This window comes from Tubulanus polymorphus, chromosome 4 (genome assembly GCF_964204645.1).
Source record: "Tubulanus polymorphus chromosome 4, tnTubPoly1.2, whole genome shotgun sequence".
Lineage (NCBI taxonomy): Eukaryota > Metazoa > Nemertea > Palaeonemertea > Tubulaniformes > Tubulanidae > Tubulanus > Tubulanus polymorphus.
The window spans coordinates 12,842,617-12,859,113 of NC_134028.1; the positions used below are offsets into that span (position 1 = coordinate 12,842,617).

A 16,497-nucleotide genomic window follows, 5' to 3' on the forward strand; every position below is an offset into this window, starting at 1 on the left:
GACTTTAAGCATATGATTCTCATACATCGGCAATGAGTCGGTCGTTCGGCCATTTTATCAAAAATATAAATGTGTTTCAATGAATCCCAGAAAAAAGTTTTCACTCGGTACCTTTGAAGTTGTGTCGGTCGGGTTAAGGCAAACAGACCATTATTTTGAGATGGCCTCAGTTGAATGTTAAGTTCCCATAATCAATCTTTCGAAGATTCCAGTTATCAAAAGTTCTTTTCTTGTTTAATTTTCAAAGAAGAATTTTTGCATAGGCCTACAGCGTGACAGACTTACTTCAGACAGTTTGGCGAGCCGCTGGACCATTTGGCCTTTATTCAAGTTTTGAAGGAAATTTTCAAGACCCTTTGATCAATAACCTTGATCTTTTGTATGTAATTGTCCTTTTTTGTGCCCAAAAATGTCCATTTTTGGTCTGAATCCTGATTCCTGTAGTTTCCTACTGGTTTGCCATTTTTCATTGAAATTTGTGTTGGGTATTCTATGGAAAGGGATTTTTTATACATCAGAAGTTATTTTTTATCAGCCAATTATAACGCAATTGGCAGCCATCTTAGTGTCATTAGTACTCATTCGTAGGTGGAAAAAGGTTTTTGAGAAAAATATCAAAGAGATTTTAACTTATAGTCTTGATATTTGATGGTTATTGGCACTGTCATAAGATACATCTCCTCACTTGGAATTTGAATCACCTAATCAGGCGCAGATTCAGGATTTTTTCCAGGAGGGGGTTCATACAGAATGTTAATGTTAAACCGCTGACTAAAATCTCTAATGAATGGGGGCCTATACTGCATATTGTTTGACCAAAGATATGGTAACCGATTATGTTGTACTGTTCGCCTGCTTTGTCTTGAGTAAATTCCTTCGAGAAAATGATTAGAAAATGATTTTGGTAGCTGAAAAACCCCCCTCTCGATCCGGGCCTGTTAATTCTTTGTTCTTACCACCAGGGGGAGTGAAATATTGAATGATATATAATTTGTCTATTCATATTGGTACCTAAGCAAATTTTGTTACCATAATCAATTGCAAATTTTTAGCTCATAACATGTTCTTTAGTGTTGAGTTTCAATGTCATTGGTTTTTGCATATGGCCTCCAAGAGGCATTGAGTATTGTTAATCAGCATAATCATCTGACACAAGATAGTGTGCTTTATGTATTTTTTGCTCCTTAAAGGTTATTTTAGGTCTGAATTCTTAGCCCTGTAACATCATGACGTTAGATTTCAGAGAAATGGGTACCAATATTTACTTAAGGGATGAATTATTTTTGGCCAGAGAATTCAAGTAAACTAACTAAGAATGCAGTATTGCCTTTTTTCCGATGCTTTCATATCGCGGAATCAGGGATTTGCAAAATTTTCCAAATCATGGAATTTCGTCGCTTTCACTATAGATATTGCAAATTTTGCAAATCCCTGATTCTGTGATATGAAAGCATGGTTTTGCATACGGTCACCAGGGGACTTTGAATAGTAGTATAATAACTTAGTATTTCCATATATTATATTGGTACCTAGGCATATTTTGTTGTCAGAATCGATTACAAGTCGTATCCGCTGACATGTTCTATGATTGTGGTGAGTTTCAAGGTCATTAGGTTTTGCATATGGTCACCTGGGGGTATTGAATAGTAGAATAACTTAGTATTTCCATATTGAATTGGTAACGAGGCATATTTTGTTATCACAATCGATTACAAAATCGTAGCTGCTGACATTATCTATGATTGTGGTGAGTTTCAAGGTCATTGGTTGTTGTATATGGTCACCAGGGGGCGTTGAATATTGAAATTGTTAGATTGTTGAGCATTTGGAACCACTTCCCCAGTGGGCAGGATAAATAGATAACTATTCTGCTAACTATTACGGCTAATTCGTGCTCCTTTTTTCAATAAGTCACATCTTAGGTCGCTATATGTATACTTAAGTTTCTTCTGGTTAAGAAATCGCGGAAAGTACAATTTTGATGGCATTTGCCTTTTAAGACAATTTACATTTTCACCACTTCTCTGATGTTATTTGAAACAGTGTTTGTAAGTTAATTTGATGTGCTTTTTTCAGGTTTAACTCCTGCTATGCAAAAGGTTATGTTCAGAGGTAAGATAATGAGGATGAAGTTATAGATATCATGAGCTACAATTGATTGGTAGTAACAATCGATCTAAGCGTCTTCAACATTTCCCATTTGAAACCTCTGCAAAAGTGCTGATTTTGCCAAAATGGACACAATTCGGTCATCTTGTTTTCCAATCTGGCTGAAGATAAGGTTAACGGTACAAATATACATAACTAACTAGGCCCTATTGAGACCATACATAAAAGCGTATCAAAAACTTCCTAAGAAGACAAATGAAATTAGAAATAGGATTGTCAAACATGTTATGTTCAGAGGTAAGCCTTACATCAAGATCAAATTGACAGTCAAGTGAATTTACTCCTAACTAAAGCTAAGCCAAGGTCGACTTACGACCCGACCGGTCTGTGATTTTTGGAACGGTCTGCGATTTTTTTCATCAGGAACCTTTTCAATGCGAGTGGGCTTATGACTGCGACGGATTGGTTGCAGACCCGTCGTAAGCCGAATTGCAAGGATAGAAATATGGGTGAATTTAAATGACATATCTGGATCGGCAGTACGTTATTTCATTTTCATGTCGAGTAGAGAGTTTGCAGGATCGAATGGATGACTATTCTTGTCGGTATCGGCAATTTCTTCGCTACATTCAAAAAATTCTACCAGTTGTTTTCAGATAGCTATCACTTATCATTGTTCAATGCGTTTTGTAGTGGTTAGTAAACTGAGCTGATATCACTCTCCCCGATTGGTTATTTTCGGGGCAATCCTCTTTTTGACTGAGGCAGAGACCAATCTCAAGGTCATTGGGTAAAATAATGAATAAAAGGATTAGAAATTGACGAATGGCAAATCCTTTACCTAGTTCGGTCTCTCCATACGCCTATTTGTCATAAGATCATTCAACGAATACATTAAAAAAAATTCTAGCCCACGAATTCAGAGCGCTAATGCTCACCACTTTGATAAGTGTTTATTACTTAGTAGATCGAATCTGAGAGAAGATACATTTTTCATTGAAAATAAAGTGGATAAATAATAATCACTACTATTACGATAGGGTTTTCTGTGAAACAACAGAAAACCCTACCAAGTTCTTTTTCTACGACCCAATTCGATGATACAGAAGATACCAAGGATACCTGTCTTAGAACCAGTTACCTGCAGACCGGCCAAGTGTTACGATTCTTCCGTATTTGTTAGGAATGTGACCATGAAAATACGATGTTACGATCAGCACAAAATTACTATGGAATTTTTCAAAATTTTTACGAAATTACGACTTTTGCAAATAAACTACGTTTTTTGATAGAGCAAAATGTTATGTTTCCTTACGAAATGTAAGAAAATTTGGTCACAAACGATCGGTGGTTAGAAATATATCCGCCATCAGATAGCGCTAGTGAATGGCCAGCAGATCAACAAAGAATTAAATTTAGTTGGTAGTGGTTGCTCCATTGAATATTCTCGGAGCCACCCACATTGAGTCTTTTTTAGCCCACTTTAATCCCAGTGGGCTATTGCGTTCACTTTTCGTCCGTCGTTCGTCCGTCTGTAGACGGAGTCCAGTTATTTTGGGAAGTTTTGAAGACGCTTCACAATATAATGTCTTGATATTTGGTTTATACATGTATCTACCCTAGACACATCTTCAGCCCAAAAACTGGCCCTATCAGAATCAAGATGGCCGACTGGCAGCCATTGTTGTTCAGCACTTTTTACACAGTTTTGAAGTTTTTGAGGGAAATTTTGAAGACGCTTTGATGAATTACCTTGATCTTTCATATATATTTGAATCTTGGGCCCATCAGCGTAACAAAAATTGGGTCAATCAGACTCAAGATGGCCGTCCTATGACCTTTTTAGTGCCCAAAAATGTCAATTTTCGCTGGAATTCTGGGTCCTGTGGCTTCCTACTAGTTTGCCATTTCTCATTTCTATTTGTGATGGGTATTCTTTGGAAAGGGATGTTTTATGCCTGAGACAGGTATTTTTGATCAGCCAATTATGATGCAATTGGTGGCCATCTTGGTGTCATCAGTACTCATACGTAGGTTGGAAAAAGTTTTTCCACATTAAATTGATACCTAAGCATAATGTGTCACTATAATCAATTGGAAAGTTGTAACCCATAACTTGTTCTCTGATTTTCTTGAGTTTCGAGGTCATTGGTTTTTGTATATGGCCACCAGGGGGCGTTGAATAATACAATAGCTTGGTATTTCTATATTAGGCCTATATTTGTACCTATGCATATTTTGTAACCACAATCTTTTGCAAAGTTGTAGCTCATGACATCGTCTATGATTGTGGTGAGTTTTATGGTTATAAGATGGTAGTGAGTCGATGACGTCATTTTCGTGTCGCCACTTATAACTTGTTGGTGGGAGTTCAGAGGAAGATTTGACAAACGAATAGATACTTTAATCTTATTTATGCAGTGTGAAATTTAGCTTTTTTAAAATATTTCCCTAAATTATTAGAAAATGCCGATAGTAAGATCGTGGGAAAGTTTTTATCGTTGAATGGGCGAATCACGGCGGCAGAGTGCACCTGTGATAAGGCAGAAATAGTTCCATGTGAAGGCAAAGCTTTTAAATGATTAGACAGTCGGAGGTGGTTTATTAACTTTTTTCAATTATGGTGCTGCTAATTTCCCAATCAAATTGCTAGATTTCGATCGTTTCTATGGTGGCTGATTCGGGCCATGTAATAAAAAAATCACAAACGTTACAAATTTTTTTTTGCGGACGCTTTAAAGTCGGTTTATTGCGCGATTAAACGAAAATTACCATGTTAAATTGAGAAATTACCGCGATAAAACGAGAAAAAGTCGTTTTATCGCGCGATTAAATGAACTTTTTCGTTTTATTGCCACGTTAAAACAAAAAATAGCGCTATAAAACGAAAATTACCGCGTTAAAACGAGAAAAAGTCGTTTTATTGCGCAATAAAACGAGAAAAAGTCGTTTTATCACGCGATAAAACGACTTTCGTTTTATTGCCATGTTAAAAACAAAAAATAGCGCGATAAAATGAAAATTACCGCGATAAAACGAGAAAAAGTCGTTTTATCGCGCGATTAAACGAACTTTTTCGTTTTATTGCCACGTTAAAACGAAAAATAGCGCGATAAAACGAGAAAAAGTCGTTTTATCGCGCGATAAAACGAACTTTTTCGTTTTATTGCCATGTTAAAACGAAAAATAGCGCGATAAAACGAATTTTTCGTTTTATTGCCACGTTAAAACAAAAAATAGCGCGATAAAACGAAAATTACCGAGATAAATCAAGAGAAAGTCGTTTTATTGCGAAATAAGACGAACTTTTTCGTTTTATTGCCACGTTAAAACGAAATAATTCTTTTTAGTCCTTTTTTTCTTCAACAAAAAGTTGAGTACGTCCTCATTGTGGGAACTGACGCGGAACGCTACACTCGACGCTTGCTGGGAATGTATGCACCATAGTAAGTAAAGCATACCATATAAGCCTACGGCTGTGCCACATTTAGGGTGTTACGTCGGGGGGGGGGGGGTGTCGGCCGGGACTAGTAACTGACCCACTTTTGAAATTTAAGTCCCGCTTATCTTACGAGGTCACTCTTCTACTTTCAGTCGGGTAAAGTGCAATGTGGCTCTTTCGCTGCAAATAGCCCATACATATATTATTGATCTGGTTTAGTGTCACAGAACTGCATTAGCCTTGATGTAAGCTTGCAAATATAACCACAACCAATTTCCTCAACACTACAGTGTTGCCACTTCTCCGGATTTCTCCGGAATTCCGGATTTTAAAAAAATCCAATTTCATTTCCGGATTTTCGGGAGAAGTCAAATAACCACAAAAGAAAACATCGCGAAAAAAATAAAATCAATTCGGGATTCGACCCTAAACATCAAAACGTAGTGGCAACAACCCGGCAGTACACGATTAAACCAAGATGACGCGACGATCGAAATCGATTGACGCTTCGTTTGTTTTTTGGCTCTCTGGTTTATGTATGAGGTGTATTTGACGGAACCAATCGCTTTTTGAAAAAAAGATCTATAGGCGGTAATGAAAGTGAGGCCTATAACGCGTATTGCGCCAGAACGCATCTCCTGGCGTTGTAATTTCAAAAAAATTTTGGGGGAGGGCCCCCAGACCCCCGACTTATTTTCCGGATCTTTAGCTTCACGTAAGTGGCAACTCTGACACTATTGCTGTCTTTCTAGAATATGTTTGATGAAATCCTGGAAGAATTAGGTATGGGTTCCCTCATACCTATTTTTCGTGAAAACAAGGTACGGTATAGGCCATCTAAGTTGCACCCGCTGGGGCTGTACATATGGATTCCCTTTTGGTTCTGAAGAAAGGGAAGTTGTTGGTTTGTGGCGTGTGAGTGGAGTGCTTCAATACGCAGGTGTCCTCTAAATCCGAGGGTCTTCAAAATACGGGTGATGCCAAGTTACTTGCTACACCAGGTGGTTCAGTTCCACAGTTCCGGGGTTAAGATTTGACTCAGAGTTAACTCATTGAAAATGAACAACTGTGGAACTGGGCCCAGGATCCAGTTCCACAGTTGTGAGTCACAAGAGTAAAATTTGAGTTAAAATCAGTGCATTTTCATTGTTTTTATTCAGAATCACATCTAAACTCATCTGTGAAACTGGACCCACGTAAATGAGGTCCGTTTATTTAAGACAATATAATGCCTTTTTCTTAATTTGGCACATCCGTGGGGGACAATTCCCTGCATGACCTAATTTTTTTTCACTTGGTATAAAGCCAAAGATATTTTCGCGCCGCGAAGTCATGCAACAATGAATGTCAGTAGATTGCCAAAAAGTCTCGTATTTGTTGAATATTGTAAGCAAGCTTATCTGTATATCCTGTTGTTACGGTTTATGGTCGAGTTAGTTCACGGTTTATTACTCACATTATTTGTACCTTATATAAATACAGTATTGGGAATAAATTCTATATCATTTGTATCTGCGATATACGTGTGTGTGTTATTGGTATTTGGTGCGCCCGTTTAAGGGCCTGATCGTCGCAGAGTTTTCTACATTTTGGTCCCTCGAGTCCTGGAGCCTGGAAGTACGTGATGGCAGAAGACGGACGGCAAAGCGAAGGCTACAAAGGCCTTGTGCGGAAGAGGACAGCCCAGCGGGGACAAGTCACGATGATTTTGAATGACGCAGATTCGGTGGTCAACTCAAGAACAACTCAGGCGCCGGACATCGCGAAACTCGAACGATTTGTGCAGCGACTCGAGATCAAGATCACGCTTCTGACTGACATAAATGAAGAAATGTTGGTGATGATAAAAGATGACAGCGTCTACATGCAAGTTTCGAATGAAGCAGAAGAGGCCATTTCGAATGCCACTGATCGTAAGTTGTTTTATGAACAATATTTGAAAAATGCGACGTTAACCGCTACTAAAGTTAGAACTGAAGGATTTCAGAAATCCACACTTCCGACGCTTAAATTGCCCACGTTTACTGGGAATCTGCTTGAATGGTCTACCTTTTGGGGGTTGTTTGAATCAACAGTGCATAATAATTCAGCGTTTTCTAACATTGAGAAATATAGTTATTTGCTCGGTCAAATTAGTGGTGACGCTAGAAGTTGTATTGACCGTCTTCCTATGACTTCAGAAAACTATGATAGTGCCGTTGAATTATTACAAAATCGTTTTGGTCAGACGCACCGTTTGTCAAAAGCATATTTGCAGGCTTTAACTGAATTGAATCCGCCAACAGCTGAAGTTTCGTCATTAAGGCATTTTTATGATAGTTCTGAAACGTATATTCGACATCTCGGTTCAATTGGTATTTATACTGAATCCTACGGCGTGATGCTTGTTCCAGCTATGTTGGACAAGTTACCTTACGATGTTAAAATGTCTATGGCAATTATGTGTAATAAACCTGATAGTGATTGGTGTTTATCTGAGCTCAGTGAAGCTTTACTTGTTCAAATTCAATTAAAGGAATCATGCATGTCACCAGAAACGAACGCGCCTATTCAATCGTTGCATTTAAATATCAATTCAAAACAATCTGTTAATTCGAAACCCGTCAGGAATGTTACTTGAAACTGTGTGTACTGTTGTAAATCTCATTTGCCATCAGATTGTTTTTATGTTACCGACGTTAGGAAGAGAAAGGACATCGTTCAGAAGGCAGGCATATGTTTTAATTGCCTTGGAAAGCATAGAGTGAGTAATTGTCGGTCAGAAGTTTTATGTAAGTTTTGCAAAAAACGACACCACAGTAGTTTGTGTTTTGCCGTATCCCGCATGGGGCCTGGTACCGGAAATCAGGCTGACATGAGCTTTAGTGAACCGGGTAGAGTTAAGCAAAGAAGATTAATCGTATCTAATTCAGGAACTCAAACTAATTCAGTGGTTGAAAGTGGAACCTGTCAATCAAACCGAAATATATCCTTGATAGAATTTGAAACCACAGCTGTAACCACTAATGCAAAGTTATTAGATACTGTTATGTTAAAAACTGCGGTGACGGAAGTTTCCGGTACTGATAAAACAATCATTGCTAATTTGCTTTTTGACGATGGGGCGCAACGGACGTTTATTACGTCTCAATTAGCCAAACATTTAGGGCTTCCAATCACTAGGAAAGAGACAGTAAGCATGTCTGTTTTTGGATCTGATAAACGTAGTGTACATCATTTGCCTATATCTCGAATCACAGAAGTACCATGCTTTCATTTCACAGGCGTGGATTATCTGGGGCCTTTGTTCGTAAGATCGAAAAGTGGAGATTATGTGAAAACACACGTTTGTTTGTTTACATGCGCGGTGAGCCGTGCAGTTCATTTGGAGCTTGTGTCAGATCTTACTACGGAACAATTTATATTAGCATTTAAGAGATTTGTGTCACGTACCTAGACAGCTCATTTCTGATAATGCATCTACGTTCACTTGTGCTAATGATATTCTGATCCGCATTTTTTCTGCAGTAGAATTTTCGACATATTCATCCCAACAAGGGATTATTTGGAAATTCATTCCAAAACGTGCGCCGTGGCACGGCGGATTTTATGAACGATTAGTATCTTTGGTGAAATCATCAATTTATAAGGTGCTAGGTAGAACCTCCGTGACATTTGATGAGTTGCATACTTTAGTTACGCAGATTGAAAGTCGATTAAAAGACCGTCCAATTACGTATATATCTGATGATGTACGCAACCCGGAACCTCTGACTCCGTCCATGCTCCTTTGTGGACACCGTCTTACTTCTGTTCTGGTTGCAGATTTTGATAATACTGATCCAGACTTTCGTGTTGATATTGAGAAATTTGTGAAAAGATATAATTATTTGGATACATTGATTACACAATTTTGGAATAGATGGAAAGGTGAATTTGTGTTAAGTTTACGTGAGTTTCACCGTACTACGGGCCATAATTGTTGTGATATTAAGGTCGGTTCAGTAGTTCAAATTCACGATAGCGGTCCTCGTTTAAGGTGGCGTCTAGGTGTAGTTACTAAATTACATCTGGGAAATGATGGCCACGTGAGATCCGCATCTCTTAAAACATCAACCGGATTTACGAATAGAGCTATAAGTTGTTTGTATCGGTTAGAGGTTTGCGCTAAGGAACCCGTAATAAGTTCTTCAGTGAGTGATGCTCCAGAATCAACACGTCCGAAAAGAGCAGCGGCAGTTGCAGCAGAAGCAAAAATTCGTCAACTTTCGCGCCGGGCGTAGGAGTCGGATGATGATTAATTGCGCTCTTGAAATATTTATAATACTTGCTGTTTAAATCGAATTTAATTATTGTATGTATATCTGTATTTTTATTTGAGGTAAACTTGAATGGTGTAAGAAAATGAAATTGTTATATCAAATTTGAGATTTATATATTTTGCGGCGGGAGAAATGTTGAATATTGTAAGCAAGCTTATCTCTATATCCTGTTGTTACGGTTTACGGTCGAGTTAGTTCACGGTTTATTACTCACATTATTTGTACCTTATATAAATACAGTATTGGGAATAAATTCTATGTCATTTGTATCTGCGATATACGTGTGTGTGTTATTGGTATTTGGTGCGCCCGTTTAAGGGCCCGATCGTCGCAGAGTTTTCTACAGTATTATCATTTTTCATTTCTAATCAAAACCTTTTTATGACCCTTTTGAATGAGACTTTTTGGCAATCATCCAATACAGTGTAAAATAGATACAAAAACTATATCCATAAAAGATGCTTTATTTTTATCTGTGCTGGTCCTTTTGAGATACCGGTATTAGGCTACCTACTACCAGAACTGACTGAGCTAGGCCACCAGTCTGCCAAAATAAGTTGAAATAGACTGATTACTTGTGATTTCATGAAATTTTCTAAATTTCTACTTTTTCAGATTGAATTGAACGATATCCCTCTCTTGACTGATGCAGATTTTTCGCGGTTAGGTGTAACGGCAGTGGGAGACCGCCTGAGACTTCGACATAAGTGTCGAAGTACGGAACATGGTAATTATTATGAAAATATAGGACTGTGGCCTTTTTGGAGCGTGATCCATCCATGCACCTTTAAATGTTAAGTGAATTTTGTATGGCTTATTTGAATAAACACAGGTATTTGTATCTTTTGCCTGTACATACGACAATTTTTCTTCATAGAGTGGGATAGCACAAGTTCTAGCAGTATTAATGGCAGCGCAGGCATACTCAATAGATTAAGGACTTCACTCAAAAAGAATTCAAAAGCTACATCCAAGCTCAACAAGAAAGGAAGTACCGGTCCTGAATCGAAACTAGAGAATAAAAACGCATTTAAGAATTCTCGTCGCATTAAAGTTTGTTGGAAGCACTACAATTGTTCCAAGAAATGCTTTGAACTTGTGCCCCAGTCGAAAGGTGGCGGGTCACATCCCATCGATGTTGATAAGAGTTTGACAAAAACGGAGCTACATAGAATTTGTTGCGAACTATTTCTTCCATCTGGTAAATCAATAGCTAAGCAGTTGCGTCTCAAAGACTTAGATATTTTCTTGGCAAATTTCACTGGTATGGAATTGCCTGATACGCTTTCATCAGGAGAGCAGTTTACAGTGAATGGTTACATCAGTCAGCATTGTTCTTTAACACAAGTGCCTAGAATATACTTGCACACAAAGGTAAGTTGCATTTTCCGGCCCAATTTGGACATTATGTACTTTGTCCTATAAGCTAAAATTTTGTTTTTCTCGGAATATTCAGAATAAAGATTCGGATGATATGGACGATTCAACCCAACAAACGACAAGATCCGATGAACGTGCATCGGAATCACATGGTAGAACGCTTGGTAATCGAGTCCCTGAAGATGAACCGGTGTTACCGGTTGCCGCTACACAGGAAGCCGATATTTCAGAATTTCTTCAAACACTTGAAGCGCCGGACACTCCAACAATCCAGTTTCGGTTACCTGTCAACATAGCCAGTAACTATGATCTGACACTGCTGCATGATATTCCAGATATCGATGTATTTATCCCACCAGAAGAACTTGTTCTTGTCATAAGAAGGTCGCTCATTGTTCACGATATGCTTTTAGCATTTAACGACCAGAATATACTGAAAAGAAATATCACTATCCGTTTGGTTTTGCCAAATGGTGAGGTTGAGGCAGGTGAGGGAGTAGGGGTTTTTGCTGATGCACTAACTGATTTTTGGGAACAATTCAAGAAAGAGATGGGCGGGAATTCACAAATGGTGCCACAGTTACGCCATGACTATGGCGTAGATACGTGGCAAGCAGTTGCCAAAATCATAGTATCGGGCTATAGAGCTACCGGGTATTTCCCAGTCTTCATAGCACGGCCATTTCTGGAAATGTGTCTCTTTGGCAATGATGTAGGTGGCCTAGAGTTAGTTGATTCCTTCTTACATTACGTCTCACCATCTGAATCGATTGTGCTGAAGAGAGCAATAGAGAACTTTGATGATGAGCGCAACGATTTTGATGAAATACTTGACATTTTGAATGGTTATGATTGCAAAAAGATCCCTACAAAACTTAATTTTCAAACTTTGATCCGCGAGATTAGCCATAAGGAAATAATTCAGAAGAGTATGTTCATAGTAGTCTGCATGAGGGAAGTATTTCGTAAAAATCTAATGTTGACTCATGAAGAGTTGTTAAAACTGTATGATGATTTGAAACCGTCCCCTAGGAAAATAGTCAGTATCTTGACGTTCCCAGATGATATGAACAACCTACAGGTATCTGTATCGACGTTCTTGAAGCGTTATATTCGTTCTCTGGACGAAAAACAACAGCAAAAATTCTTACGCTTTTGCACGAGATCAGACCTATTCAATGAAGCGAAAATTAAGGTAATGTTTAACCAGACCCCCAATGGGTTAGCGAGAGCTCCTACAGGTAGAACATGTGCGAAGATACTTGAATTGCCGGATTCTTATGAATCATTCACTGAATTAAGGCAGGAATTTGATGCAATATTAGCCAGCAATGTTTGGGTTATGGATGTCATTTAATTGTCACATTTAAACTTGTTATCATTTGCATTAATTCTGGAAAGTGCATGTTAATTTGCAAAAATATATTGCAGACCATTTAGTTTTCTTAAATTTGAACTACGTAACTACGAAATTTTAATTTCACTGAACAATATGGATTGTCGTCATTGCACATTGCGTTTTAACGAATCTTGAAAGTTGTTGAACTTTAATGTTTGTGTAGCTGAATGAGCTAATCAGTTTATCATTTTATGTTGAATTATTTTAACCTCGCAAAGTTGCTCGAGCTTAACTACGGCAGCATTCGTTGCACATAAACGTGATTATCAATTATAACGTTGTTGTAATATCTCGAATTATGTATCTTTGATGAAAGACAATAGATTTTGTTTTATTTCTATAGTCTCTGATTTTCAGACAAATACGTAATTTTATGTCATTACGTATGCTTAATAGTTTCTGCGCATACACCAAGCGATATGGAGTATTTTCATTAAACAATATATTTTGGACTGATTTTATGATAATAAATGTAAGAAATTGCAATAAATACGTAATAGTTTTTTGTTTAAGTTATTGTGTCTTATATCTACGGAACTCATGTACAACGGACAAGAGTGATATCATATCACGATGAGATTATTTCGAGAAAGCGACAGTATACGGAAATGTATTTGGAACTCATGTAAATCCATCTGAAGGAAATATACGGAAGCGATAAAGTACGGAAGCTTATTTGGAAAAACGCGAAAAAACGCGATATATCGCGATTTATCGACATAATTAAGTCGATATATTGTGATATATCACGTTTTTTCGACAGGAATATGTCGACATATCATGACGTTTTCACGACAAATTTCGCCTTTTCGTACGGAAGCGATAATTGGCCTCGAGATGTCGCGTTCCAACTCGGACAAGTTGTCATATTTAAGTCGACATACCGCAATATATCGCGTCAAGTCGACATGAACATGTCGACATATTGTGACGTTTTCACGACTAATTTCGCTTTTTTGCCCATTTTCCACTGGACAAGCCGTCATTTGAAGACATGTCTAAATGTAAGATGAGGACACCAGTGATATGACGACTGAGTTTCAAGTCGTCATGATTATGTCGACTAGTCGCGAGGAAAGTGGTCGAGAAAACGAAATATATCATCAAAACGTCACGATATGTCGACATATTCATGTCGACTTGACGCGATATATCGCGATATGTCGACATAGATATACCGACTTGTCGAGTTGGAACGCGACAACTGGAGGCCCCTTATCGCTTCCGTTACATCTCTTCTTTTTATGATGACGACAAATGAAAACAAATTTGGAAAATAAGTGGATGAGAATTTTATTCTATATAAATCACAATGTCTAAAACTGAGAGAGCAACCAGTTATAGAGATTGCAAGCTTCGGTAGGCGATGAAGGTTGTCTTAAATTGTTGTTCTCGATTAACTCGCCGCATACGTCTGCAAATTCTGGATCGCATCCTCTTGTATCATTTGGTTTAGTGCAGAATTCTTCACGTATTTGATTCAATATGCCAATGTCATCGATTGAGGTCTTGTAGTCAATCGTGCCTAAAAGAAAGATTTAGCATGCGATGATAATTGTATTCAAAACGAAATAGAACTATACCATGCCTACATGTCACAAAGCTACCATACGCTTCTGGTGTGAAGTATAACAGATCTGGTTTTCCATGGGGGCTGTCAACATTTCGTTGGTGCCGGATTGTGTGAGTGTTCCACTCCTTTGCGAAGTCGTTCAAATCATTCCTTATCAAATCCATGAAGCAGTAACGTAATGTCTCTCTGCAAAGCAAACCGAAAACATGACACTTTACAGCTTTTTTCGAATACCCAGCAAGTTATGATCGTCCTATGCTTTAAATCAATCCAGAAAACTCTCAATTGGAAACATACATGTGTACGGGATCAGCGGTAGAAAAAATACAACTGTCTGCCATATCTTTGAATAGATTCATCCAGAATTGTCCTAGAGAATGGCGTAAAGTACGCCACCATCTTTCAATTCTCTGAAAAAAATCAGTCAACAAATGAAACTCATTTTGACATCGTATTTTGTAACTTGAACATTTCTACTTTAGTATTCACAATGAAACGGTTGTTAATTTTCACTGGAATTCCTGTTCACGTTTTAGTTGAATGCCTCACTTGATTATGTGTCGATCTTCCAACGACGACACTCGCTGTCTCATCAACATCTTCAAACCTGAATGATTCCTGTATTGCCCGTAGTTTACCGTTTTCAGTACCTGCGTCAATTCTTATGCACATAGGAACACCTATGTCGTTATGTCACGAAGACGTTAATTACTTTTTTATTCAAACAAATGTAGCCTAAATTCCCCTTAGTATCCACAATATATAAGCCTATAACTGGAATTAACCGATTGTTTCCCGCCTTCGAAAATCTATGCACAATAAAAGTTAGGTCGGAAATATGCAATTTTGCTGTAAATAACAATATTGTTTACACTATCAGATTTATCAATCAGTTGTGTACGTCAGTGTCTGCAGCACTATGAAAGGTCGCATTTTGACTAATCACATCATTGAAGAGGATGACCAATGAGCAACGATCAAAATTACATCTAGTAGTCGATGAAATCCAGATGTGAAATTTAATTACGGACTCGATTTTGCTACAAGTTTAAAAGTCTAAATGCACAGTGGTTAAATAGTCCGCCGAAAGTTTTGATCATACCACCAAATTACATACCACCAAATTACATACCACCAAATAATGAGTTTGCAGTTTCTTATGAACAACCGATAGCTGTTGTGTTCATTCACAAAGTTATATACCTTTTATTTCTTGCTAGAAATCAATGAAATACCAACCAATCGTGTGGGGATCGTTGTTGGTGTTGCCAACTTTCAGCCACAATATGCGTCGCGAGTAACGGTATGAAATCAACAAATTTTGCCAAAGATATTGAATATTATTTTTCAAACATGGTATTCAGCATTAACTTTACCCATCTATAGCTGCATGTATGGCGAAACCATATGGCTTTAGCTTATCATGGCCATCTACATGAATTAAGTAATTCGGACCTTTTGATGAGTATTTTCGGTATATATTTATATATATATCGACTGTATGGCACTTTACCAGGACAGCCGCAACTGCAGTATTCAAACAGAAATTCTTGTTTCTTTTCAACCCCATTCCTTGCAAACGCCGTTTCAAGGTACGCTCACTATAAATTTTACAAGAAAGTACCTTCGACTTGGTCACAAGGTTCGTAGGGATCCTGGAAAGTACTTAATAGTGCTTGAATCACAAAATGCGTTTTCAAGGCCTTGAAAATGCTTGAATTTTCAAAATTTCAGTAAAAATCATTGGAAGTCCGTAGGAACTAGTTTACTCAAAAACATCTTACCTCATTTGAAGTCCGAAAAAACCAGATAACGAATTGCATATCTCTTTATTTGTGAATCCATCATTAAAGAGCTGTTGAATTAAACCATGAACTATCAGGAAAGATAGGGTAATATACTTAATTGTTCATGGACCTAGATAAAAAGGGTGGAAATTAATATAAAGATTAAAAACATAATACCAATGTTCTCCGAATTGAGGAAAGATGACATCATTTATAGTCTTTCGCCGTGCATATATATATATGGTCATATGTTTAAAGGTATGAAGGAAATGATCCCGAAAGATTGTAAAGCATCTGCTGCATGCTATCATCGTATGACCCAATTATGAAGGTGCGATGATGAAAAACGCCCACGTTGTGCATGGCGATAAAACGACTTTTTCTCGTTTTATCGCGCGATGAAACGACTTTTTCTCGTTTTATCGCGCGATGAAACGACTTTTTCTTGTTTTATTGCGCAATAAAACGACTTTTTCTCGTTTTATCGCGGTAATTTTCGTTTTATC

The 16,497-nt window shown here is 37.8% G+C and overlaps 2 protein-coding genes across 5 annotated transcripts in view; both read left to right on the top strand.

The window, feature by feature from the left end:
* The window catches only part of LOC141903562 (ubiquitin domain-containing protein UBFD1-like), an 81,638-nt gene that overhangs the window by 48,869 nt on the left and 16,272 nt on the right, over nt 1-16,497 (top strand). For 3 of the 4 annotated variants that reach the window (XM_074791731.1, XM_074791734.1, XM_074791732.1), the window contains exon 3: nt 2,077-2,112. The exons of the other annotated variant lie outside the window; for it this stretch is intronic. In XM_074791731.1, coding sequence (XP_074647832.1) covers nt 2,077-2,112 — 36 coding nt within the window. The remainder of the gene's footprint in view (nt 1-2,076; nt 2,113-16,497) is intronic. 4 annotated transcript variants of the gene reach the window in all.
* LOC141903268 (uncharacterized) lies at nt 8,376-12,936 on the top strand. Its single transcript, XM_074791360.1, has 5 exons — nt 8,376-8,723; nt 9,181-9,723; nt 10,468-10,579; nt 10,730-11,226; nt 11,309-12,936. Exons 1-5 carry the CDS (start codon nt 8,376-8,378, stop codon nt 12,587-12,589), a joined length of 2,781 nt encoding a protein of 926 aa, XP_074647461.1. The 3' UTR covers nt 12,590-12,936.